The sequence below is a fragment of the Sorex araneus genome, chromosome 5 (genome assembly GCF_027595985.1).
Source record: "Sorex araneus isolate mSorAra2 chromosome 5, mSorAra2.pri, whole genome shotgun sequence".
Lineage (NCBI taxonomy): Eukaryota > Metazoa > Chordata > Mammalia > Eulipotyphla > Soricidae > Sorex > Sorex araneus.
Genome location: NC_073306.1, coordinates 54,007,250 through 54,034,551, shown reverse-complemented (window position 1 = coordinate 54,034,551; position 27,302 = coordinate 54,007,250). Strand labels below are relative to the sequence as shown.

The 27,302-nt window shown below is 55.6% G+C and overlaps 2 protein-coding genes across 3 annotated transcripts; one reads left to right on the top strand and one right to left on the bottom strand.

Annotated features, from left to right (window-relative positions):
• PLA2G2C (phospholipase A2 group IIC) lies at positions 1-19,996 on the bottom strand. Of its 2 annotated transcripts, XM_055139729.1 has the most exons (7): positions 19,860-19,996; positions 19,586-19,689; positions 16,310-16,402; positions 12,048-12,159; positions 9,912-10,053; positions 7,909-8,012; positions 1-761 (listed from the first exon to the last, which is right to left on the bottom strand). In XM_055139729.1, exons 4-7 carry the CDS (start codon positions 12,091-12,093, stop codon positions 592-594), a joined length of 462 nt encoding a protein of 153 aa, XP_054995704.1. In that variant the 5' UTR covers positions 12,094-12,159; positions 16,310-16,402; positions 19,586-19,689; positions 19,860-19,996; the 3' UTR covers positions 1-591. The 2 variants fall into 2 exon arrangements, with proteins under 2 accessions (XP_054995704.1, XP_004603739.1); XM_004603682.2 differs by lacking the exons at positions 19,586-19,689; positions 19,860-19,996 and adding an exon at positions 18,622-18,714.
• UBXN10 (UBX domain protein 10) lies at positions 19,681-27,302 on the top strand. The gene is made up of 2 exons (XM_055139728.1): positions 19,681-19,715; positions 24,514-27,302. Exon 2 carries the CDS (start codon positions 24,529-24,531, stop codon positions 25,381-25,383), a length of 855 nt encoding a protein of 284 aa, XP_054995703.1. The 5' UTR covers positions 19,681-19,715; positions 24,514-24,528; the 3' UTR covers positions 25,384-27,302.

The following is a 27,302-nucleotide window of genomic DNA, read 5'->3' as shown; positions in this document are numbered from 1 at the left end:
TCTCCCATGGGTCTTTCTCCACTTCTTGGGCGTTCTGGACCCTGACATCCGGTGACAGCAACGAGTCATGCCATCTCCTGAGAGGTGAAAATGGGGACAGGCTTTTCCAACAGAGGAGGGCCTTTAGAGGCCAGAACTTGGGCAAGTGAGACACTAACTCCCTAAGTACTTTGTGGGTGCTTCACGGAGGGCCGCGAGCCCCTTATCCAGGGGGCCTGCTTTGCTCCCAGTCGGAGCTGGGTTTGGGATCTTTTCCTCAAGTCTACTTTGCATGTGGATGTTGCGGGGGAGGGGCATGAAGAACAGACCCTGCGCCTCCCGTCCAGGACACTGGCTGGGAAGGGTGAGACATTCCTTGCCCCGCTTGTTCTGTGTTTCCCAGCATGCACTGCTCTCAGGAGCATCTATCTCTGTCTGTTCAAGGTGCAAGGACTGTTGTCTTGTTCTATGGCTGATGTCCAGCACCCCCAGTGCCGAGTGACAGAGGAGCACCCTAGGCCAGGACAGAAGTGAGAGCTGCAGGACCTGGAATCTACTGGAGAGGGGAGGGTCCCAAGGCAGGGGCTGGCTGGCAAGTGACCCGCAGCTGCCCTAGCACTGAGCTCGCTTCATGCCACAGTAGGGCCGGCTGGAGAACTGGGTGAAGCTTTTCCTGTAGGTGGGCAGGTTCTCTTTGAAGCAGTACACAGACCGCTTGTCACACTCGCAGGCCCTCAGCCCGCACAGGCAGCCGCCGACGCTGGGGCCCAGGGCACATTCACCTGCAGAGACACAAGGGTCACTCAGTTCCCAGCCCACCCGCCCCTGGGATTTGACTCTAAGGCTGGGGAAAGACAGTTGTTGCAATGGGATGAAAACCGTGAAAAGAGAAAGGAATGAAACTGGGTGGCCTGGGGGCTAGGGCAGGAGTTTGGCTCGCTCCGTGCATGCCCCTCATTCAGGTTGCATCCCCGGCACGGCACGGCCTTACGCAAATCACCAGGTGCACTCCTAGAGGCCCTCAGCAGGGCCAGGCGTGGGCCTGGAGACCCCAGCAGGGCCAGGCATGGGCCTGGAGACCCCAGCAGGGCCAGGGGGTGGGCCTGGAGACCCCAGCAGGGCCAGAGGGTGGGCCTGGAGACCCCAGCAGGCCAGGGGTGGGCCTGGAGACCCCAGCAGGCCAGGGGTGGGCCTGGAGACCAGCAGGGCCAGGGGTGGGCCCTGGAGACCCCAGCATGGCCAGGGGGTGGGCCTGGAGACCCCAGCATGGCCAGGCGTGGGCCTGGTAGTTCCTGGTACCACAGGGTCCAAGCAGTGATACATCATTAGGCCCCAGCATGAAACCACCATCCACCTTTGCACTCAAATAAATAAAACTGGGGTCTCTCCTCTCCAAGCCCTCCCCCATTCTCATGAGAACAAGTCCCCTGTAGCGGCCACCGAGAACGCTGCCTGGGCTGGGGCCAGACCACACAGCGAGACCTGCATGGAACTGTCGCTCCCACCTCTCCCCCCACCCCCACCCCTGGCCCAGCTTGCTTGGGCCTCGTCACCTTACCATGGTCAGCAGGAAACGCAGGACATCGCTGCCCCCCTCTGCCCACCCAGCAGGTCCTGCACCCAGACCCTTGCTCTGCAAAGGTGCCCCTCCTTCTGGAACTTCCAGGCAGGCAGCTGCCCGACGCCCCCCTACCTGGCTCCCCACAGCCAGCCCCCAGCAGTCACACTCCCACCTCCCTCCCCCGCCCCCCCCCCCCCCCGCGCCGGCTCAGCCGCTGCCCCATCCCATCACCGCGGGCTCATCCATGAACTTTCTTTTCTGTTTCTTCTTGTGGTAGAGGCCACACCAGTGGCACTGGGGGACCCAGGCCCACTCTTGGTGAGGCTCCAGCCAGCAGTATTTGGGGGCCACCAGAGTAGCCCTGATGGTAAATGAGGTCATTCTCGGGGGTAGGGGGTGGGCCCCCAACACTGCCCAGGGGCCCTGGGGCCTGAGTTTGGTGCCTTGGCCCCCAGCAGTGTGCTGTTTCTCGGGGCCGGGGAGCTATGTCTGGTAGTGCTGGGGCTGCGGATAGGACCACGTAGGGGGACCTTGGTCAGGGGCCAAAGGACATGCAAAGGGGCCCAGCACATGCAAAGCCTGGGCTGCGATCCTCGAGCTATCTCTCTGCTCAGCTGGGTGCTTGACAAGAGAAAACCAGGGTCAGTTTTACTCTCCTTCTTGAGGCCCCGCTGTGGCTTCTGCTCTCTGGAGGAGACAGTCCAGGCTCGTGTCGTGAGGCCCAGCGCAACACCACAGCGGGCAGGGCACTTGCTTGGCACATGGGAAGCCCAGGCTCAATCCCTGGCATGCCATACGGTCCCCTGAGCAGGAGTAATTATACATCCAGGAGTAATTTCTGAGCACATAGCCCAGAGTAACCCCGGAGCGTCACCGGGTGTGGCCCCAGAAAACACAGATTATTGCCGTGAGCCCCAAAGCAGACTTGTCCTGCCCTGCCTTGGCAGCTTCTCCATCCTCGTGGCTCGCCGCCCTCCCCCAACTACGCCAGGCATGCCCACTTCCGCCTGCCTCACGCCTTCCTCGGTCCTATCCCAGAGTCTGCGCTGTTTTCTCCATCGACAACGCTTCTCCCCGAGGCCTTCAAGGGGCCAGAGGCATCCCACTTCTTGGCTCCTGGTAAAACTCTGCCTGACTGCCTGATCTGAAGTTCCCTCTGGGTCAGACACTCGCCTTGCGTGCAGCCGACCCTGCTTCAAACCCCAGCAAATGCCCGTCTCCCCCAAATCCCTCCAGGGGCCACGCCTGAGCACAGAGCCAGGAATCGCCCCTGAGCATCACCAGGTGTCACCCAAACACCTCTCTTCCCAAGTTCAACCAAGTGAATCAAGTTCTCTCTCCAGCCACCCTGCGTCGTGCCCCTCCCCCGCCCTGTACTTCACTCAAGCTTTCCTTTCCACAACCTCGTGTTCTCCTTATCCACTTGGCTGGGCCTGTGTCTTCTCTATAGAGGGAGGCTGTGACTTGTCTGTCCTGTCCACCAGGATCACAGCAGCGTCCAGAACAGGCGCTCAGTGCGGGCAAACCTCAGCTGGAGGGAAACCTCTCTGGGCCTCTGGGAACGAGCGTCTGCCCTTTGACCGAGTCACCAGTAGGTGGCGCTCTTCAACCCGGACGGCAGCGCCCTAGCGGGTTAAGGCACAGCGCCCTAAGGCACAGCATCCCTCACTAGCTAGCTGGGGGCTGAGGCCCAGCATCCCTCACTAGATGGGGACTTCACAGCAGTTCCCGCTCTCCTAGGAGACGATGGCGTGAGGATGGGAGGCAACCAGATACCCTGGGCTGGCGTCAAGTCAACTTCAGGCTGGGCGTTTACAAAGCAGAGATACAAACAAAAACTTCACAGGCAAGCAGGGCACAGGGTCCTTGTGAGGAGACTCTAGCGTTGCTTGCCGAGGAGTGGCCAGGCGGTGCCCAGCGCGGACAATGACCTGGGGGCAGGGGGTGGGAGGGGTGTGATGAGGAGGGAGCCTGGACTTGACAATTTGGAGAAAGAGACACCCTCTTAAAGCCGGCCCATGCTGGCTAGAAAGTATTTGTTTGCCTGCCTCCCTCCCTCCCCTGCGTCCACAGTTCCCCCCCGTGCTGTCCGCCCACGGCTCCTTGGTGACTTGATTTCTTAAGACATGCCGACACCCACCCTCCGCTCCAGCTGCACCCTCCGCTCAGCCCCAGGAAGTGTGCTGGGGTGTTCACGCCTCTGGCCTCGGTGCCTGCCTGGCACACTATTCCGGGAGCCTGGAGCACCTTTGCCCTCCCACGCCCCCCTCACCATCTGTGAGAACCCTGCAAGATCTAATTCTCCCAGGAAGCCCCCGGAGAGCCTCAACCGCTCACTTGGCCTCTGCTGACCCCAGCCCTGCCCTTGCTTCCCTCCCCGAGAGGCTGCAGGGCTCTACCAGGACCCCTTGGCTCTTCTGAAGGGTCCTCTCAGGATCAGGCCCTCTGGGCTGAAGGACCTGACCCCATCCGTTCAGCTTTTTTCTCCTCTCCACAGGAGCTGGCCCATGCGTGGTCACACAGCTGCGACCTCTCTAGAGGCCCATCGGGTAACACATTCCACCTGGGCCACTCCCCTGCCTTTTCTCTGCCCCCTCCTGCTCCCTCATCACTGTCTTTTGCTTTGCTTTTTTTTTTTTTAAGGGCCATACTCCTGGCTCTGCACGCCTCAGAAACTATTACTGGCAGTGCTCAAGGGACCATATGGGTTGCTGAGGACCGAACCCAGGTCTGGCGTATGCAAGGCAAATGCCTGACCCGCTGTACTGTCTCTCCAGCCCCCATCTTCTGCCCCTCTAAGTGTGGTCATTCCCTTCCCCTCGCCTCTGTCCCCCTTTCTGCCTTTGTCTCTGGTTCTTCCCAATGCCAGGTTCTCGCCTGCCAGTCTGGTAGCTGGTTCCATCCCCGAGCCCCCTGGAGCAGATGTGGAGCTACAGAAAGGAAGACTGAGGCTGGAGAAAGGTCCTCTGTGGACGCCACCTTTGAGAAATCCTGTCTACCTCCACGTCCCACCTCTTCTACTTTGCCAATGGAGAAACTAAGGCATGAAGGGAGGACTTGACCACTTCTGAGTATCTTTTATCCTTTCCTGAAAGACTCTCGAATGAGGAGGCCAAGCCAGGACGCTGAGTGGACAGTCTCCTGGCCAGGCTCCGCCAGGGTGCCCGCTGGCCCTCCCGCTGGGGCTCTGAGGCCTCTCGGCACCACCCTCAGGAGGCTGGACCTCTGTCTCTCACCCCCCAACTCCCAGCTCACCCTTGAGCTCGGATTCTTAAGTGTGTGTCCAGCTGACCCCACCTCAGGGGGCTGACAGGCAGCTCAAATGCAAAGGGCCCAGGCCCAGCGTCCCCCATTGGGGCCAGCCCGGCAGACAACAAGGTTCTCTGGCTGCTGTTGGCTTCGCTCCCCTCCTCCGTCAGCAGACCCTCTCATTCGCCTCCAAACAGACCCTGGAGCTGATGCTTCCCTCCACTTCCTCAGCCCCCTCCCAGCCGGAGTCACGTCTCCCACTGCTCCTGAAACAACCCCCGTGCTGCCTTCATTGCTCCCGACCTTCTCTGCGGCGTGGCCACCTGCTCTGCTAAGCCAGGGTGGGGGGGCTCTGCTCCTCTTCCGCTTACAGTGCTGGAGGGGACCCCGTGACTGCAGGGAGGGCAGATCCTCCGCCAACCCACCCCGCCACCCCACACTCTGCCCTGGTGCCCAGCAGCCTCTGCACACCCTCCCAAACCCTCTGCTCCCACGCCCCATGGCACTGAGGCCTCGGGACCAAACCATCTCCTGAGAGAGCCTTCCTCAGTGCCTAAAGCTGCTCTCCTTCCCAGCCCCGGCACTCATCATTCTCCTTCCAGCGACTTCACAGCTTCTCCCTCCCTGAAAGGACCGTATTTTACGGCTCTGCTGGGGTCTGTCTGTTGTCCTGCACACCAGCTCTTCTGGGCAATGGGGCTGCTTCACCATGACTGACCCCCTCCACCCATGACACATAGCCTACCAGCCACTGCTGGCCACTTGTCCCTGGACCCAGAGGAAAGGCTCTGTCCCTCTGTGGTGATCACCCTGACCGGACTTCGATGGCCCGTGGGGGCAGTGGAGGAGCCCTCCCTGGAAACGGGGGTCCAGCTCTCCTCCCAGCTGTGCTTCCTGCAGGCTTTAGGGGCCCAGACAAGTGGTTTCTCCTCTCCATGCCTGTTTCCTCGCAAATAGGGCTGGGGGACCTTCTGGGATGCCCGGGATCGAACCTGGGTTGACCACTTGCAAGGCAAACACCCAACCCACTGTACACTGTACTTTGGCTCGGGCCCCATCCTGCACGAGGATTCCAGGCCTTTCCCATTCACCCCCTCACCAGAGACTGAGTTCCTAGCATGTGCCTGGCCTCCGGCAGGGAACTGGGGGTACAGATCTGAGCATGCTGACCCCATGTCGTGTAGCTCCAGGGCCCCCATCGCCGCAGGCTCTCTGGGAACGAGGACCCTGCCAGGACCCCTGCTCCCTGCTCTCTCCCACTGATCTCGTACCCCGCTTGGGAACAAAGGACATGTCAACAAGAAGAACAGGAGGTGGAGACACAGGTCAGTAAAGAAATAGGGGTGGGGGGGTGGGGGCATGTCACAGAGGAGGGGCCATGAGGATTAAACGAGGGGCAAAGAGAGAAAGACTTCTGCCATAAGATTCACCCTAGGGGGTACTATTAGGTGGGGGGGGGGGGGAGCCAGAGATTCGGGGATGGAGGGGACAGTGACACCTGCTGGTTGGATCCCTGCTCGGCCTCCCATGCCCCACGCCACCCCCCAACAAGACATATACGGCGGATGTGTGGGTGCAGTGGGGTGTCACCGATGGCCGATCCTAACGTCCCTTGCAAATGTCACGTACTTATATAAGTCCCCTCAAAGCAGGGATTCCAACTTCACTGACTGCCAGAGGGTAGCCTTTACTCTCCCCTCCCCATCTCAGAAAACTGGCCCCTGGGCTTGACTTCCAGAACCTTCTCTGTTCTGATCTTCCAGGGACCTTTAAAGACAAGGGAGGGACCAGCTGCTCCCCCAACCCCCCGCCCCACCCTGTCCTTGCCTGCTCACCACTTGCACCCCGGCAGCCACTAGCTGCTAGGCAACCTGTTCGAGATTTCAGAACTCTCCGCTGGGTTAACCCTCGAGGGGAGGAAGCCCTCAGCCACGCAGCGTCAGTGGAAAAGGTGGGGTCCAGGCAAAGACCCTTAACTCTTTAAGCAATTAACAGCCTGAGATGGGGTTGGAGGGAAGCACCGTAAATATGGATGATGCTTCAAAGAAATTCCCTGAGCACTGTCACTATCACTGTCATCGATCTGCTCGAGCAGGCACCAGTAGCGTCTCCACTGTGAGACTTGTTACTGTTTCTGGCATATCGAATACACCACGGGGAGCTTGCCAGGCTCTGCCGTGCAGGCAAGATACTCTTGGTAGCTTGCCGGGCTCTCCGAGAGGGATGGAGGAATCGAACCCAGGTCGGCCACGGGCAAGGCAAACACCCTACCCTCTGTGCTGCCGCTCCCTAAGCGCAATAAAGAAAATGAAATAGATGCTCTTCTACCAAGGAAAGGAGGAAAGGAAACTCAGAGGGAGCAGGGCTCCCCGGAAGGCTGTTGCTCGGCTCTGGCTGGGGCCTGCAGGTGACAGCTCGGGCAGGTGAGCAGGAGACAGTGCGGGATGGCCCTCCTCACACCCAAGTGCCCACCACCCTCCACAGCACGCCTCCCTTCCTCCTCAGGCCCTGGGGGCTGGGAGGGGGGTGGTTAGGGCTAGCAAGACACACTTGGGCCTTGAAGACTGCTGCCCGAAGGCCCATCCATTCAAACCATTGGCTCCACTGGGCGGCCCCGAGCCTCTGTCTCTGGTCTGTTTAGGACACTCTGTCTCCGATCATATGTGGGGTACTGGGAGCCAGCCCTGCTTTGCTGGACTCTCGTCTCCATGCCCACTTCCACCCTTTGTCCGTTTCCTCCAACGGCTTCCGCTTTCTGGCCTCACCTATTTATTTTGGTGTCTCCCATGGTGCCTATCACAGTGTCCGACATGCAGCCACCCTTGACAAACATTGGTGCAACTCTTAGACAGCTGCTTTGTTAACACATGACAGATCCAAGGAGGAATGTTCCCCAAAGCCACCGTTGCCAAGTGAAGCTGCAAGGCTGGAGGTAGCCTCCAGGCAACACCTATTTACTGAGCACCTACTACGCCCCAGGCCTGGATGAGTCACCGGGAGGCAGGACAGTCCAGGGAAGAGAGCCAGGACTCCAGCTCTGACCACCGCAATGGCTGCTTCCCTCCTCAGGCACTTGGGAAAAACTCTGGGTTCAAAGTATTTCCCTGCAGGCTACTCACAGAACACAGAGCCGTTGACCAGGTGGAACTGGTAGGTGTCCAGTACAGGCTGGCAGCCGCCCTGCTTCAGCTTCTCGTAGCAGCAGTCATGGGCCTGGCAGCACCTGGAGCCAGACAGGAGAGACACAGACTTGACCTGGGGCGGGCACCAGGGAAAGAGACTGGGCAAAGGGGAGCACTTAGTGCAAGGAGGCAGGGAAGTAATCCCTGGCAGCGTCAGTGATGACTAAGGGGCCAGAGAGAGAGAGAGACACTGAGAAGTGAGGCGAAGGTGCTTGCCTTATAGCCAGCTGACCCCCCAAGGCACTGCAGGATGACCCCTGAGCACCACCAGTGTGGTCCAACCTCCTCTCCCCACCAAACAACAGAGCTAAGATCTCACTATCAGTTTCTTTCTTCTTTGCCCCTCACGGACCCTTGGAAGTGAGAATTGTCCTCTCTATATAAAAAGAGAAAGGAGGGGTGACTGCCAAACTAATGAGAGGTCCACTCATTCATTCATTCATTCATTCATTCATTCATGACTTTTCACTGAGCACCTGCTACATGCGAGGCTCTGTAAGATTCTCAGAGGAGACCCGTTTGGTAACAATCATGCACTACATGCAGCTTTGCTCTTACAAAGCTCTGCTCAGACTTGGTGTGTGTGTGTGTGTGTGTGTGTGTGTGTGTGTGTGTGTGTGTGTGTGTGTGTTGGGGGGTCAGGGTAGAACAAGGAGAGAGAATAAAGAAAAGGGAGGCATGGGGTGTTGAGGGAAGGGCCTAGAATTTCAACAGGCAAATTCCTGTTCCAACCCTGACATCATCACTTGGGAGTTGCATGTTTGGGGGCTTTGTGGTATGGGGGGGGGCGGTTCCTCGCTGCCTTCGTCCATCAAAGAGAGAGGAGTGAGTGCTGGCTAGGCCTCTGTAAGGACAAAAGTAGATTCTACCAAGTGTGTCCAGGTGTCTGCAGTAATGAGGGTGTCGGGAGTACCAGTTCCCCTCCAGGGCCCTGAGGTCCGTAGGCTGGAATATTCCATGGTCTCCTGAGCCCAGTTTGGAGGAGTCAAGCTCCAGGAGTGATATTTAAGCTGCTCTGTCGGGCTGACTTATCCACGCCAGCACGAGAGTGGACTGTAGACATTCTCTGATGGACAGATGGACGGGTCCACAAATGCCTCACGGCACACCCCAGACACCACCACCCTCCCCTTCTTCCAGGACCCTGCACTCCCACCTCCCCCCCCAACCTGCCCTGGATGCGAGGGCCTGGGACCAGGTCTGTGCCGCAAGACCCCATCCAGTTTGGATCTCTTTCCCCAGACTCTCTCTCCCGGAACCTCCCTGCATCTGGTCCTGGGGACAGCAAGCAGGTCTGTAGGTGTCTGTAACACTCCACCTTGGTGAGCTGAGAAACGGGCACATTCGCCATGGGGACTGGAAATTGGAAAGGTTCGCAGCACTTTGAACTGAACTCACTACAGAACTGTTGAGGCCTGGCGTTTAAAGCAACAATAACAACAAACAACAACCAAACAAGCCCCACTCCTTGTCATTAGGAACAGGGGGCTCGAGGGTGGAAGTAGCTCCCCGGTCAGGGGTACGTGCTTTGTATACCCAGGCACCACATGGCCCCGCAGCCCTGCTGGGTGTGGCCCCGACGATGTGGCCATTGAGCTCTACACTCTGGTTGGCTGAGTGTAGCCAAAGTGGCTCCAGTCCCCTGAGCACTGCTTGGAAAATTCCATAAAAGGAACTCGTCGCTGGCAGCGATGGCCAACCAGCAAGTCCCCGTGTGGCTCCCAGGAAAGCCGCTGTCCTGACCCCACATTCCAGAAGCCAGGGGGCCTTTGTGCTGGGCTCCCCAGGGCCCGCCCTCTGACCGCCCTTCCCTCGCCCTCACCGGAGGAGCTTTCGGACACGTGCGTGTAAGAGCCCCGATGCTCTCTATAGCTTTGAGCCTGAGCCCAGCACAGAGCGGTGGCCCGTGTCGATGGGTGGCCTGGGGACCCTGCACTCACCTGTCAGTGTTATCCACGGGGGTTCCTTTGCCCCCGAGTCCACAGTAGCAGCCGTATCCGTAATAGGAGAAGGCGCTGCGCCCCGTGACGAGCTTGACCATCCTCTGAAACTGCCAGAAGCTGCCATGGGTGGGGCCCAGCACTGCCAGGGAGAAAACAGGGAAGAGGACAGGGTACCCTGGCACCCCCAGCTGAGAGCGCTTAGTGGGGAAAGAGGGCACTCTGCTGGCAATGCCCAGTATCTTCAGCGAGGAACAGGTGAAGGTCCCATTTACTCGACCTCTGAGTGACTCAGACTTGGATCCGACAGCAATGATGAATAGGGCGTAAATCACAAAGGTACAACAAGAACAGAACAAGCGAGCAAGTCTGCTCAGGTTGCCTGAACAGAAACAGGGTCACAGAAACAATTAGGAAATGTCTGCATGGAAATTAAATTATATTCATCACTGATTGTACCAATTATCGTACATGTTAGCAACCATGGGACATGCTTAATAATGCCTTTGGTAAGGGGCGTATAAAAGGTCTGTGTGAACTATACTCGGGGCTTGACCCTTTCTGGCGTGCCAGGTTGAGCTGGCACACATACACCGGGGCCCTCCTTCTTATCTCTCCAGGTGCCCATGTGTTTTCTGATCAGATTTCTGTAACACTTGCAAGTACAGGATGGAAACCCAATGTCTGTGACGCACCGGACAATGCAGTCCACTAGAGCTGACAAGAGCAGAAAACTGCCACCTGAGGGAAAGACCACCTTTGGGGTCTGAGAGGGGGCAAGTGTAGTCCTTATATACACCATCACGTCTTTACTAGCTCACGGGCGAGAGCAGACATGTCAGGGACAAAAGATGCCTCCATTCATGGAGCCAGTGATTTTCACTAATGCCCAGGAAGGCGGGGGCGGGGCACGGGGGGTGGTGGTTGCTGTGATGCTGCTATGTATACACAGGATTGTTTGCAGCAATAGCATTTGTGATATCAACAAATGGGGAACGCCCCACCTGTGCACTGACAGGGGATAATCACTGAGTGATGCCTTGTAAACATCCCGCCTCTAACTGCAGTATCTCCAGGCAATGAATTTGGAGTAGGTGGAGAAGAAGAAAAGAAACAACATGAATTTCGCATCCTATCATGCTGTCTGATTTCTCTTTTGCAATGAACTGCATTCTTTCTCTATTAAAGTGTGTGTGTGTGTGTGCGTGTGTGTGTGTGTGTGTGAGTGTGTGTGGTGTAAACTGTACATCTTAGGAGTAGCCACAACTAGGAAAGGCAGAGGCTTGAAAGACCTTCCAGGCAAAGGTCTGAAAGGAGGAAGGAGGAACAGAAGTTTTCCACATCACACTCACTTATCTTACTTTTCTTTATGAGCATATATTTTGCAATAAACTTAAAATAAAAGATGGAACTTGAGAAAGAAAACTGGAGTCGAGGGTTTCAAAGACTCCCCCGGGGAGCCTTCCCCTCTCAGACCATGGCTCTGGGGGCGGGGGGCATGGAGAGAGGCTGCCTGGACACCCCAGGGAGCTACAGAAGACTGTACACGGTCCCCTACCCTGCTCCCCAACACCGCCCCCATCACGGGCTGGAAGACTACAAATTCCATCACTCAGGGGGAAAAGGAGTCTTATTTATGCCATGTCAACCTGAAACCCAATAGTATTTCTACACAGCTAAAAATTCTACTCCAAGAATCCAAGACTTTCCAACAGACCCAGCACTGCTTCCGCTGGGGTCTGCTGGACCAGCTTTGGTCTCCGGCCACAGTGCAGGAGAAACAGCGGCATCTCAGGAGCAGTGCTTCACATCACTCCAAAAGTCACCAGAACACACATGACAAATGAAATAAAGGCGATCAGCGTCCAGAGGGAAAAAAGACAGGCCCTCCTGTGTGCATGTGTACGCATGTGCGGTGCATGTGTGTGGTGACAGGTGGTCGTCCGACGTCCTCTCTCTTCCCGGATGGTGAGCAGCTTGGGATTTTCAGGATGTTTCCTGAGCTCCCAAGACTGGGACCAGGCCCAGATTTGCAGGACAGAGAGAGGACAATGGGGAGGGGGAGAGCCTGGGCACTCCAGAGAGGGCAGGGGAGAGGGTAGCCTTGAGCTCGCCTCCTCTTCCTTCATCACTTACAGCAGGAGATGAAGATCACCAGAAACCCGAGGGCCTTCATTCCCATGGAGACGGGGGTCCAAGTGCCACGCTTACAAGTCCCCTCTGCTTGCAGGCTGAGCCAACAGAACTCCTGTTCAGGGGAGACAGGCCCAGAGTGAGGTGAGGCCGAGTGGGTGGGAGACACCCAGCTGTAGCAGCAGCCCCGAGAGCCGAGGAGGGTCCAAATAGAGAGCCCTTTCTTAAGTTGAGTTAGCGCTCAGTACTGTGCCTTTCCTGTGTGTGGACCTCCGTACACAAATAGAAGTATCCCTTGGGGCTGGAGCGATAGCACAGTGGGTAGGGCATTTGCCTTGCACGCGGCCGACCTGGGTTCTAATCCCAGCGTCCCATATGGTACCCGGAGCACCGCCAGGGGTGATTCCTGAGTGAAGAGCCAGGAGTAACCCCTGTGCATCACCGGGTGTGACCCAAAAACAAAAAAACAAAAACAAAAACAAATAGAAGTGTCCCTTGTTCTCAAGGTTTTAAGTATGGTGGGTTTAAAAAAAAATTTTTTTTAAGAGAAGCCTGGAGAGCTAGTACAGTGGGGTCAGGTACTTATTCTGCATGCGGCTGGTCCATGCAGAATCCTTAGTATTCCATATGGTCCCAAGTCCCCCCTAGGAGTGATGCTGAAGCACAGAGACAGGATGACGCCCAGAGGATGGGTCTGGCCCAAAAAACAAACAAAATTTTAAAATTTCTTATTTGGCAACATTATGCACTCACCTCCCTCCCTTCTCCCTCTCCTCTCTCTCTCTCCTCTCTCTCTTCTCTCTCCACTCTCTCTCTTCTCTCTCTCCCCTCTCTCTCCTATCTCTCGTCTCTCTCCTCTCTCTCTCTCTCTCTCTCTCATAGCACTGGGGATAGACACCCTGGGGTGTCCTATATGTGAGACAAGTATCCTTCCGCTGAGCCACATCCCCAGACCTTATTCATCCTCCCCTCCCCTTCTCCCCCTCCCCTTACTTCAGGGGGGTCCACACATTTCCTTGTTTCTCAGTTTGGTTCACAACGGAAATCCAGCTCAGGAAGGCCTGGTCTGTGGGCCTGGTAGTCAGCTCCCTCCCGCACCACCTCTCCCCATAGATTCTTCCAGAGATCCCGGGGCTCATAGGCATCCATCGACTCAGCCCGCCTGCCTCTTCTCCTCAGAAGCCAGACTGAAAGTACCTGTTCGTCACTTACTAAGGAATGCTTAAATGCTGGGGGCTATTCCCTTAAACCCAGCAGGGGCTTCTATCTATTACTTCATCCTCAGTAACTCCAGAGACTTGGTTATCATTTCAGAGACGGAGCAACACAGGCCTGAAGAGTTGGAACGGTATCCTCAGAGAGCGACCTCCTCCCCGGGGCCCCCCAGTTTTATCCAAGTGAAACTGCTCAGTGCCCTGAAGTGAGGTCCCGCTGTGAACGCGGCAGCCACCTCAGGGGGCCAGGCTAGACAGTCCCCCTGGTCACGGGCACCCACATGCCTTAGTCAGCTGCTCTCTCTGGGTTTTGTCTGTTTGGTTTAGTTGTTTCGGTGGGGGGGTCTCCCACGTGATGCTGGGGGCCTAGAAGACTCCATCCCATGGTGCTTAGAAGGCCATACATACAGTTCCAGAGCTCGAACCTGGGGCCCTGTGAGCCCTTTCCAATGCCCCCTGTCCCAGACAATACTCTTTCCCCATGGCTGGTCCTTCTGCTTCCTGCCCTGACTCCGGCCAGATCCCGTCACCTCAGGGCTTCACGCTCAAGCTCAGCTGAGCTCTGGGATGTGGCTGAATCAGACGGCGCTTCGGCTCCCTTGGTACCTAACGGTCAAGTTTCCCAGGAGCGCTTCAGAACAGTCACCCTGGGAGAGCGCGGCTCCCTTGGCTAGTGACTATTTTAGCCGCTGGCATGACTCTGGTGCAGACTGTCTGCCTGGGGGCCCTCCGAGGGCTGGTCCCGGCCAGTCTCCCTTTGAAGCGCTGCTGCTGCTGCTAATGAGTTCTCATCACTCCAGGCTGGCTGCGCCAGGCCACGAGCAAGGAACTCACAGCTCGCAGACACGCAGGGCTCTTTGGGGACACAGGAGGGGCCTGAGCTCACAAGAAAGTGGCAAGGACGCCTCCTAAGCACCAACGTGGACCTCTAACAGACAAGACCCAAGCCTGTAAAGGACCGTGGGCTAGTGGAGAGACCAACGCCCTGTGTGGGCAGAAATGCTGCTTGCTTTACCGCTGTTTCCTGGGTCCTTGGAACAGTCCCTGGCAAGTCACCCCCAAAGGGACAGGACCCAGCTGCCCTGATTCTCTCCCTCCCTGAGAAATGCAGAGGTTGGGTGCTGTGAGCTTCTGGCCTTCCTCATGCAGGGAAGCAGTAACCCCTAGCAATCACCTGGCTGCGGTGATAACCTTTTTTTTTTCTTTTTGGGTCACACCCGGCGATGCACAGGGGTTACTCCTGGTTCTGCACTCAGGAATTACTCCTGGCGGTGCTCGGGAGATCATATGGGATGCTGGGAATCAAACCCGGGTCGGCCATGTGCAAGGCAAAATGCCCTACTGCGCTACCCCTCCAGCCCCTGGGGTGATACCTTTAAGGAACATTCTTCACCCGCTTCAGGACAGCTCGGCAAGGCACCACCCAGCCCCAGAGTTTCCTGGAAGACCAGCTCCTCGTTACCTCAGCGACTTCCTCTGAGGGTCAGCTCCCCTCCTGGAGCTCGCTTCTTTCCGATATTTCATGTATCTTCTGGGACTCTCCCTACAACATTCCTGTCTGCCAGGAGCCCATATCCCAGGAGGCAAGTCGAGGCCCATGGACAGTGATGAGCCTTCGTGCTCCGAGAAACCAGCAAGAAACTCACCTCCCCAAGCAAGTGGCACTGGAGGCAGTCTGGAAGCACCTCCCATTGTTCTCCACTCCAGTTTCCTTCCTACTATAATCCCATCGGCAGCCCCTCACTCCCCACTTGGATAATGGAGGAAACCAAAGCTCAGAGAAGACAAACTGCTGATCAAAGATCCACCCAAATACCACACGACAGGGCAGGACTCCAACCCTGGCCCCTGACTCCAAATCCAACCTTCTTTCCACCACACCTGGGCTCCCTGGAGCTCTGGTATGCAAGTACCACATCCAAGGTGGCAGAACAACATTTCCACAGACACCAACCGTCATGGCTCTGAGTTGAGCGAGACAGATGTTGCTCTTTCTTCTTTCTCTTCTTTTCTTCCCTTTTCTGTTTTTGGAATCATACCTGGCAGTGCTCACTGATTATTCCTGGCTCTGTACTCAGGGATCATCATGACAAGGGGACCATAAAGGGTGTTGGGGATCCAACCCAGGTCGGCAACATGTAAGGCAAGTGCCCTATCTGCGGGACTATCTCTCCAGCCCCAAACCTGGTTCTTTCTTGCCCCTTGAATGCTTGTTTTGAGAGGGGAGCTTAGATGGTGGGGCTGTGGAGGGCGAGTCTGAATTGGACAGAAACAAAACCAAGAACACAGCGTCGGAGACCCAGGCATATGAGGCAGGGCATATGGTAGGTAGTGCATCCAGGCCAGCCTGTAGGACAGTGGCCTGCAAGTTGACTGGTCCCTGCAGGCCACCTGTGACTCACATGTCATCACTCTTACTTAAACATGAATGAGCCATTGGTGGCCATGTCTACCTTTGAAGGAAATAAAGACAGAGGTTTTATTTTTTATACATTAGCTGCAATTATCTGTTTTGTTCACTTCCCTATTTTTAATTTTTCGGTTTGTTCTTTGTTTGTTTGCGTTTTGGGGCCCCATGCCACAAGCCCAACAGCACAGGGACACAACACTGGCCACTGACAGAGGCACCAAAGTCTGAAGTCACTTGTTCTAAAAGAAATGAATGCTCTTCCAGGAGTAACCCCTGAGCATCACTTGGTGTGACCCAAAAAGCAAAAAAGAAAGAAAGAAAGAAAGAAAGAAAGAAAGAAAGAAAGAAAGAAAGAAAGAAAGAAAGAAAGAAAGAAAGAAAGAAAGAAAGAAAGAAAGAAAGAAAGAAAGAAAGAAAGAAAGAAAGAAAGAAAGAAAGAAAAAGAAATGAATGCTCTTTAGGGATAACTGCTAAGAAAATGAAGCTCTGGCCTTGAGCCCAGCCCCGCGGGAGGTCATTTAACTTCCAGTCAGATATCCTTAGAGGCATTGTACACTGGCAGCTTGCTGGATCTCTCCATGGACAAGACAGCTTGGAACCAATATCAGCATCCATTGAATTATCACTTGCCAAGCACTTACCACCAAGCAGGCACGGTCTTACCCAAGAGAACACTCAGAGGCAGGCAAAGTCCTGTCCTCAGGAGCTTCTCCCCAGGCCAAGGAGACAGTGATCTATAAGACAAAGAAAACAGGATACTGAAACAGTTAACCTCTTCAAGCCCTAATACTTGTGTTCCAACCTCCCACTCACCGCAATCCTGCTTTTGTTTGTTTCTTTAAGGGCCATACCCAGTAATGCTGAGGGTTGCTCCTGGCTCTGCTACTCAGGGGTAACTTCTGGTGGTGTTATTTGAAGACCATGTGGGATGCCAGGAATCAAATCCTGGTCAACCACATGCAAGACAAGTGCCTACCCGCCTACCGCTGTACTATCTCTCTGCCCCCCACACTCGGCCCCCAGATTCCTATTCTTATGGTGTGTTTGCTACCAAGAGCAAAACCTGAGTCCTAGAGGCATTAAAGCAGCCTCCCAGGGTCATCCACAAGCAGAGGGGTGGGGCCAGGATTCAGACTCAAGCTCACCTACAACCCCAGGGCCCATATCTTGGGTAGGAACAGAGAGCGTGTTGTAGGAATGTCCGGGTGGGAGGCTTTCGCTCAGGGTTCCCGTGGCACAAGTCAAGGCAGCCTCAGGGGAGAGTCATTCAGATAAGGGGGAGATGAGCTGGGATGGCAGGAATGTGACTCACGGGACATGTTCCAGAAGAAGCACTCAGGGTTGGGGCTGGAGGTTGTGAAGAGGACGGTTGGTGTTTGGGGGTAGAAGGGAGCAGAGGGGGCAGGGAGGCACGAAGACTTTGGAAACGAGAAGGTCTCTCTCTCCCTGAGGCCAGGGGGGAGCATTGGGGAGGAAGGGAAGGCCACCCGTCTCTTCCAGGCAGGGGCCTCAGCCATGCTTCCTGAGTGTCCACTTGCATGCTGCCTGAGCTTCCCAAGGTTCAGCCAGTTCCCAGGCCCAGCCCTGGTGGTAGGGGAGAGGGAGGGAGGGCTTGGGTGGGGAGGGGGCTTCCTGCCTTCCCTGCAGCTGTGTGTTCCCCAGCACCAGGGAAACGAAAGGCACAGGTCGTTGAATATGAAGCAGGTCCTTGGTGGGGGGGCGGCGCGTTCCCACATGGGGACACATAAATGCACACCCGAGGGACTGAGGGGGCAATCTGATTTTCTAAAGAATTGCATAATCCCTAGGTGATATTAAAATAGCTGATGAAGAACCCACTTTAATCTTTTTGGGTGGGTGTTGAAGGGCTGAAGAGCAGCGCTTAGATATTTCTGACAGAATCATTTACAAGAAGCAGGCCAAGCACTGAGCTGCAAAACCCACTGTCTCCTGCACCCCCGTGGGGCTTCGGCAGCTTCTCTAAGAGCACAGGGTGGCAGAGGGGTGACCCTAGTGGGAGATCTGTCCCATCCCAGCTCTCACCAGCAGTTCCCACAGATGTGGAGCTCCCTGCCTGAGGCAGGCAAAGGCGTCCCCATGGAATCCGTCACCTCCTTCCCAGCTCTGAGCGCACCATAAAGCCAATCTCTTAGCAAGACCTCATGTCCGGCCTGGCCCTGCTCTTCAACCCTTGATTGAAACTGTATGGGAAATAACCTTCTTTGTAGGTAGCTATGCATGTACAGCTTCTTCTCAGCAAACCACATGTCTCAAAGCCTTGAGGATCTACATTGTGCTTCTATTATCAGCCTCCTTCTGTCCCTGTGTCCAGGACAGAGAAGATAGCAAATGTTTGCAACGATGCTAAATAACAACTTCTAATTCTTGCCTCCGATAAAGCGGTGCCTGAAGGTCTACAGATATTCTCTTCTGGGCCTGCATTCGCTGAGCCACTTATGTGTATGCTCCGGGGGTCTAGCAGGGTTGCTTGGCAGACAACGCCCAGGCAAGCTCCTTTGGGAGCTATCCTTATTCCATCTTGGAAGAAAGCTTTCATTGTCTAAGTTGGTACCTGAAGGGTAAGTGGGCATTCAGCCAAGGAAGGGAAGGGGGTCTTGGGCAGGCTGAGAAAGAATCTTCTAGGCAAAGAGGCCAGCAGAAGCAAAGACCTGAAATGGAGTGAGGATGTGTCCCCTGGTGACTGTGCGCAGGGAGCTGGCTTCAGGGTGACAGTGAAGGAAGAGTCTGTCCAGGACAGAATCTCGGTCCCCTCCCACCAGGGCAAGGCGGAGGAAGGCAAGCCAGGGAGCAGGTGGACACGTCTGCCAGGTTGTGGCAGAGCTGCCAGTGTTTCCGTGGTCGCACCAGCAGCTCCCATAGATCTTGGGTGGGCAAAGGCGCCCCCATGGGACTATCTCTTCCCTCCCAGTTCTGAGCATGCCATGAGGCTGACCTCTTGGCATGACCTCCTGTCCGGCCTGGGCCTTGATGGTCGTTCTGAAGAAGAAAGTTATCGTCCGAGTGGGAGGACTCAGGAGAGGAGACAGGTTTGAAACAGCCACTGAAAAAGAAGGGGAGAGGGCCGGAGCGATAGCACAGCGGGTAGGGCGTTTGCCTTGCATGCGGCCGACCCGGGTTCAATCCCCGGCATCCCATATGGTCCCCCAAGCACTGCCAGGAGTGACCCCTGAGCATCGCTGGGTGTGACCCAAAAAGCAAAAAAAAAAAAAAAAAAAAGAAGAAGAAGGGGAGAGCAGGGCTGGGGGAGGTGGGAGAGCTTCTGCACGGGCTGGGGATCCAGCAGAGATGGGAGACCACACAGTTGCACGCCCCACCGGTGCCTGGTCCAGCTCTCTTTAGCCCTCGCCTGGAAGGGGACTGACTGGGGGATGCTTCATCCGGTGGCAGGTGGAGAGAGGGCAGGACAGAGAGGGCGGATTCTTGCTAGAGACCAGCTGGGGTGTGGCTCCTCAGCCACAGAACTGGAGAGGGGCAGGGAGGGAGCAGAGACCAGGGACCAGGGCGTCTCCTGGGGTTCCCCTGGTGCTGGAAGGACAGCAGCCTGGGAGCACTGTGACTAGGAGTGGGAGGCCCATGGAGAAGCAGAGTCAGGCTGCGTGGAAACATGAGGCCCACACGTGGTCCCAAACGTGAAGAGATCCCCTAAAAGCAGCCACCCAGTCCGGGTATCACTTGGAATCACAGACACGGAGACAAAGTCAGAACTAAGGACACAGCTGGGAGACTAGTGAGTCTGCTCCCCAATCCCACCCCGGCCCCCCTACCCCTCTCCAGGAGAAGACGAGCCAGGAGGCTGGGGATGGGCAGGGGGAGATGGAGATGGAGGCAGCTGAGGCCCTGGACCGGTTCTCCCGACTCGTCCCACCGCCTCTGCCCCGCCCCCAGCCCCCACTCACCGGGCAAGGTCGGTTCCGGTCAGACAGGAAGCACGTGGCCCCCCACCGATGCGGTTGCCCCGGAGACCCGGGCTGTTTACCAGCGGGAATGAGCAGCCGGGAGCCTGCAGCGGATGGAGCCAGCGGCCAGGTGAGAGCCCTGGCTGGGCCCCCCACCCCCACCCCAGGCCCCGAAGCTGAGCCCTCCAGCTTGGCGCCCCGCGGGTCGTCCAGCCCCGGCCCCGGGGAGATGCCCTGAAAGCTGGTCTGCCTTGGCAGAGGACCGGCCACTCACCCAGGCAAAACCCAGACCGGCCAGAGCTCCCGGTTACTGGACTAGAACGACTCCCACTCTGCACGCTGTCCTGAGAGCGCTGGCGCTGCCCTTCTGCCTGGGCCACACTGACCAGGGCGGACACAGGCACCGCAAGGTCCACCCATTCACACAGAAAGACCGGAAGTAGTTCTAAGCCTCCCCCAGACCCATGCCGTCCTGTCACCTGGGTTTACTCTTCACCTTCAAGAAGCTCCTTCTTACTCCTCCTCCTCCTCCTAGCTTATTTCCTTCTAGAACGTTCTGTATTTGGAAATAATTAAAGCAATCCCCCTCCCCCGGGGCCCTCTCCCCCGCTGCGGGAGTCCTTCCCACTCTCTCCTGCAAACCTTTGCACTCTCAGTGACTTGTCCAGTTTCTCCACTCCCACTTTTTCTAATCATGAGTCCTGGGTACGTCTGGGACGAGGACCAACATTTCCCAGTTCTCAGGCCAATTTCCAACTTCCGTTGGTTCTCCTGAGCCTTTTTTCATCCGGAAAGCTTCCCAAGGAGCGGATTGGCAGGGATGGGGATTAATGGATAAACATTCGAAAAAGACCAATTCAGATGTATGTGTCCTTGGTCTATACTGGCAGATGGTGGTGGGTGGTTTTATTTAGCTGCCTTTACTGTGGATTCCAAGTGGTCTGACCCTTAACGGAAGCAGAAACATGACTTTAGGACCTGTCCCATTTCTTTTTCCCACTTTCAGGCTCAGCTGCCCAGTCTTACATAATGGGCACCTGCCCTGTTGGCGACTCCCTGGAAACAGTGATCCGTGTTTGTTTCCTGGCTCCTAGCAGGCTTCTGAGGTGCAGCTTGCATGTTTAAGTAAACAGACCACTTGCCTATGCAGCTGGCGGCTCGATGGATGCCTACAGCTAGACCTTGTCAAATCACTTTGCGGTTGACAGCCTGCCAAGCCCTGAGGTGGTGGAAGGGGCTGAGCGGAGATCCTGGAGCCTTATAAAGGCTGCAGAAGCCTTCCAGGAAGGGAAGCAGACAGAGTACAGGACCCCACAGGAGGACCAGGGTGGTGTGGCACCATTGGGCCCCAGGCCCCTAAACACCTGTGTCCGCCCCCTTCCCTGTCCAGTGGTCCTTGTAGGGGGAGTCTGCACGGAGCAGATGGTCCCTGCGCTCGGGAGGCGGCAGCGGCTTATGAAAGCAGGTTCTATGGAACGGTTTTACCTGAAGGAGGTGTTAGTCTCTAAATAACCGCGAGTGGGCTCCGAAGAATTAGTCATAATTGAGGTTTTCTCTTAGCGAGCTCACAGTCATGTTATCTTATGACCAGGGTGTCTTGACTATGACACCCAGAGCATGGATAATTATAAAGCACCACAAGGTATGGAAAGTGCATGCACAGACTCCAGTGCAGAAGTTAAAAATAATCCCGCAGAGAGCCTGCAAGAACACATGACTTTTCTCATCAAAGTTGTTAAGGAAGAGGTTTCTAAGTTACCAAACTCACTGACAGTTAAGCCTTCCTGAGGCATGTGTGGGAGGTGGAAGGCAAGCCTGGCATGATTCTGTAGAAGCTGTGGCAAATTAATAGCCATTCTGCAAGGGGACGGGGAGGGGGAGGGGTGGAGCTAGACTGGACAGGGAGTGGGGTTGCTTGATGCAGGGAGCGTGCCTTGGGCAGAATTCTGGGCCAATTATGGTCTTCTCCAGTCACCCTGAGTTAAAGGGCAGAGCTGCTTTAGGGAAAGTGGCTTTAGAGCTCAACTCAACAGGGGGGGAGGGGACAGAAACCCATATTCTGAACAATTGATCAGAATATAGATTACCATGGGGACGGCCAGGCTTTTTCCCTGCGAAGGGGAAGTCTCCCGAACTCCAGCAGCTACATGGGGTGTGAAAGAGTGGTGAGGTGGGGGCTAGGGTGGACTGTGTGGGGAAGGGAGCGTCACCCAGCCTCGGTGTCTGTTAGAGGACAGAGCTGATGACTCCAGTCGCCCTCCAGGACGGGAGCTTGGCCTTAGTGAGTGGGAGGTAAACAAGGATGAGAGCAGGGCAGGAGAAAGGGGCTGTGAGAAGGATTTTATGGCACATTTTCCCCCTTCCCTCATCTGGAAGTGATGGGCTGGGCTCCCGCCTTGGAGTATAGGCCTCGCCCAGGGATGCACGTCTGGGGGCAGTGCTTGCCCATGTGCTTGGTCAGGCTGGGTGAGACACTTTTCAGTTGTCGTGCGAGGCCTGATTGTAGCGCTTATGTGGTGCTCACACATGCTTGGGGATAGCACCCCTGACTACAGCTTCGGTGCATCTTCAGTTATAATGCCCACAGGGTTTGTCTTCTTAGCTATGGGGCTCTCAGGGGTTGTCACCTCTGCTGTGGGGTTCTCAGGGTTTGTCACCTCAGCAGTGGGGCTCTCAGGGGTTGTCATCTCTGCTGTGGGGCTCTCAGGGGTTGTCACCTCTGCAGTGGGGCTCTCAGGGGTTGTCATCTCTGCTGTGGGGCTCTCAAGGGTTGTCACCTCCTCTGTGGGGTTCTCAGGGGTTGTCACCTCAGCAGTGGGGCTCACAGGAGTTGTCAACTCGGCTGTGGGGCTCTCAGGGGTGTCACTTTGGCTGTGGGGATCTCAGGTTGTCACCTCAGCTGTGGGGATCTTGGGTGTTGTCACCTCCACTGTGGGGTTCTCAGGGGTTGTCACCTCGGCAGTGGGGCTTTCAGGTGTTGTCACCTTGGCTGTGGGGCTCTCAGGGGTGTCACTTTGGCTGTGGGGATCTCAGATTATCACCTCAGCTATGGTGCTCTCGGGGGTTGTCACCTCAGCAGTGATGCTCTCAGGGGTTGTCACCTCAGCTGTGGTGCTCTCAGGGATCATGTGCCTCAGTTGTGCTCTCAGGCTATTCTGCGCCTCTGTGGTGGTGCTTGCACATACTTGACTATGAGCCAGAAACTGGAAGTACCACCAAGGACATAGAACCACCAAGGACAAAGTTGGGAAAAGGAGACTTTAGGGCATGAAATCACAAAAAGGATTTTAAACAAACAGGAAAACTAAAGCACAAAACATGATGAAGCACAAAAAATTCACTGTTTTCACTCAGCACCAAGTCTGGTGCTCATGGGCTTTCCTCGAGGGTCTCAGTTTACTGTCTTCATGTTGGAGAGACTGTGGTTTGGAGACATTTAACTCCTGTCTTCAAGGTCCTAGAACTAATTTTCTAACAATGAAGAAACATATTTTCCAGAAAAGTAGGATGATTACTCCCAGCCACACACACACAGCTAAGTGTATGACAGAGTTCACATCTTGTCTCTCTAAATAAAGTTTTATTGGAACACAACAACCACATTCTACTTAAAAGCCATTTCTGACAGCATCACATCCTATGTCCTTTACACCCAAACCTGCTGCTTCGTGAAGAACACAAGGCTTAGGAATGACTGGGAAGTGGGGGGGGGGTGGATGAGAAGTGGGAGACATGGCCAGCCGTGGGCAGAGAGAGCAGCGGTCCTCGGGCAGAGGATTCAGAGACCACTGAGACTGTGTTGTCCTGAGAGAGCTCACTGAGCACTGAGAGGAGGAGGAGGAGGGGTGACTGTGCTGGTGAAGGTGTTACTGCGGCACCCTGAACAGGAGGAAGAAGATGGTCAGGCAGTTCTGGGCACAGTGCTTTACTTTCTGGCCCTGGGCAAACAAGTTTGTGAGACACCGGGAGGCGAGTGTCTCCCTGACCCTGGAGAGAAGCTGTCGGCCTCCCGCCAGCTCTCCAGCAGGGTCTGAGCCTGGATTCCTGCTGGCTGACTCAACAAGGTGACTTCGGGTTCCAAGAGCACAGACAACTACAACAACCCCAAATCCACTTCTCCACCCCCCACACCCCCACCCCACGTGTGGGATGGCCCAAGACTTCCCACAGCCAGGACCCTGTACCCTGGAGCCCAACACCCCAGATCTTCCCCACCTCAGGAGTTTTCTCTGTTTTCCTTCATCTGTGTGCACTTCCCCCAACACCAGCCTGATCAAGAGTTGAAGTGGGGGCCAACCAAAGCTGGCTTTTTCCATGTTGTCTCTCTAAATAAAGTTTCATTGGAATGCTGCAACCACAATCTATTTACAAATGGGCCGGAGCTGATTTTGTGCTTCAGTGGCAGGGTTGAATAGCTAGAACAGAGACCATGTGGCACACAGCTTGACAAATATTTCCAGAAAAATCATCCTCTGCTTTAGATTGTCACATAGCTTGTTCCAGTTCCTCATTTGGGCCCCTCGGCTGAAACCCTCCCACCCATAGACTTCTCTGGTGCAAGGCTTTATTTCACTGACTCAAAGTGGTTAATACTCTTTGAAAATACCTATTTACTTTTGGGGTGAACACCTCTCTTTCTTCACTATGATAAGCTTCTAGGACTTTGGTTCTCTGATATATTCCAGATTCCTGGAATGAATGAATGAATTCCTTGCTGCTAGTTCACTGACATATTCCAGGTGCCTGAAATGAATGAATGGATGATTGAATGTCTTGCCACTGGGGTGCTTTTCCAGATGCCAGGAACCTAGGGAGGGTGCCCCTGCTCTAACTCCGTGCTGGTTGGGGTTATTCCTGGCACCCAGTGGCTAAGGGCTCGGACCTTGGAATCCAGGAAGTTTCACCTCTCTTTTCTCATGCCTCCTTAGGGGTCTTAAGAAGCAATGGCCACAGAAGCCCCTGTGAACAGAGCCCCCGGTGGTCGCAGCTCTGTTGTCCTCAGCACGTCTGACAGCTACACTTGGCACCCGAACTCACTAAATATGCACGTCATCAGACCCAAGTCTGCCAAGGGACGAACTCGGCCGAGCCTGCACAGGCCCCCCAGCTCAGGGGGGTGTGCTCAGGGCTCCCCATCTTCTCCACCCTCAGCCATTCCCTGTGAGACATCACTGAATAGCCAGAAGCCCAGAGCCTGCACCCCAAAGTCTCTGCCCCAGGGGACTCCTGATGAGATCTCGGAGCTGCTGCAGCAGCAGGTGCCTATCGGGGCCGCCTCCTCCCTCAATAAGTACCCGGTCCTCCCGTCCATCAACAGGAGGACCCCGGAGGAGGAGGAGGAGGAGGAGGCAGTGGAAACCATAGCCAAGAAGGCAGGGTCACTGCAACTGAGCAGCCCTTGGGCTCTCTACCACAAGGAAGCTCGTACCCTGAAGACAAGTGAAGGAGACCTCAGGGCTCAAGGAAGTTGTTCCCCGGGAGGGATACCTGTGCCTCGATCCCAGAAACAAACTGGGGACATGGAGGAGCCATCTGATCTCGAGCCCAGGCTGCTGCTCGCCATCCGATCACCGTCTGGCCGAAGGTTCGTGCGTCACTTCCGGCCCACCGATAACTTGCAGACGGTGCTGGCCGTGGCTGAACGCAGGAACGGGACCACCTACCAACAGTGCAGCATCGAGACCCTAGAGGTGCCCAGGAGGCGTTTCTTTGACCTCACCAAGTCCCTGCAAGAGTGCAGAATCCTCCACAAGTCCGTGCTCGGCATCTCACAGCAGCCCGGGGAGGGGTGGCCCTGAGTCCTCCGCCCGCAGATGGCATTCTGGGTCTCTGAGGAGGAGGTATCCCGGGGTGCCATGGCCTCGCCAAGCAGCTGAGTTGCAAGTGCCACATGAACCGGGTGCTGCTGTGGTTCGTGGGACTCCCCCTTCGGAGCTCCTGGTTGGAGCATCGACATTTTCTCACATCCTCTCCCTGGGGGCAGGGGGGTGCAGGTCTCTCCCCTGCTGCAGTGGCTCAGATGCCCCGCATCAGCCTGGCCACACTGTCTCCTTCGCAGGGTTTGGGATCTTTGCTTATCTTCACAATGAGCTCTCGCGGGCTTGTGGCGGGCGGTTTGTCTTGGTGTCTCTGGTGCAGGATGAAACACTTCGCAGAGAGACTCTGGTCTGATGGGTCAGCAGGGTTTGGGAAGCCTGCATCTGCCTCTTCCATTTCTTATCAGGGGCATCATTAAGAAGCGGCAGTCTTGGTTCCTGTGTAGGAGGCAGCCCTCCTTGTGGGCTGGAGTGGCAGGGTTTCAAGGCAGGGCCTCTGCGTACGTGAGGTGACTTCAGGGGAAAGAACAGGCTTCTGCTTAGATGGACCCCCAGCATTTCCCCGGCCACTGGGAGCTAGCGATCTGATCCCTCCTGCAACCCTGGCTTGGCCAGGAACTACTAAATACACACCCATCAGGTCACAACTTCCAGCAGATGTTGTATGCAAAAATCCCGCCACAGTGCGACGTGACTTCCTCTGCTTTTGTTCGTAATGGAATCTTTGGATTCCAAACCATACAAATCTAAATTTTCCTAAAGCATCCCGGCTTACCTGGTTGCAGATACCTTGTTTTGCAACCCAATTTCTCCTCTGATTGGGATCTCTCGGAGGATGCCGGCCCCCCCCTGGCTGGCTGGACCAGTGGTCACGTTGCTGTGTTGGCCTGTCCCTGAAGGCTGGGGGCTGACTGATTGACCGACAGTGCATCCAGATGCCTCGGCCACGGCCAAGATAGAGTACACAAAGGCTGGTTTTTTCAACGCACAAGAGGTAACTTATACAGTTTGCCAAAGTTTTCTTGTGTTAGAATTTTAATGAGACTCTCCCATCTCATTTGGATTTTCTGGTCAAATCCCCCTTCAGAGTGAGGAACACCCCCCTCCCACCCACACCCTGCCATGCCCAGGGAGCTTGGCCATTACGAAGTCCTGAGAATTGAACTGCACCCTGCCTCCTAGGTATTGAGAGCTAGCAGGAGTTCTAGAAGCATGTCAGGGCTGCTCCCTCAGCAACAATGCCCCTGGTGCAGACATAGGGAACGTTGTGAGAAATGTTACTTGCAGCAGATCAATGCTTAGTTGTGGATATTGGCACCCTAGGGCTTTGCTTGGATGCAGGCGAGCCTTAAGCTCACCAGGTCCCACACCACCCAGCCCACTGAAGGACAGTTTCTTTCTAAAGGTTTTGCTGGAATTTCTTAACACCTTTCTGACGGGTAGGTCACACAACAGGCTGCCTCTCTCAGCTTCGGCAGAGGGGACTGGTAGTAGGAGCTGGGCCTCACGGTATAGGCGTCTCCCCTCCTAGCCAGGACTCCAGCACAGAACCCTGATCCCTATGGAGGCTGGGGAAAGAGTCTCCCATGAAATCACACCTACTCTGTGGTAAGAATAAAATCCCGCCCACCTGGGACCCGGTCATTTCTCCAGGCAAGCAGCCTAAGGAACTTCAGTGAAATGGGCAATGCTTGAAGGCGTTCAGTTTTTCTGCACTTGGGGGTTTGCTCCTGCTATTTAGCATAGAACTTGGGGTGAAAAATAATGGAGGGCAAACAGATAGATAAATGATAAGATGATTTTAGGATGTGTGGCTAACGCTAAGTTTGAACCATCTTGATAAGCTTTAATTTCCTTTTTTTTTTCTTTTTGCTTTTGGACAAAAGATGATGATACCAACA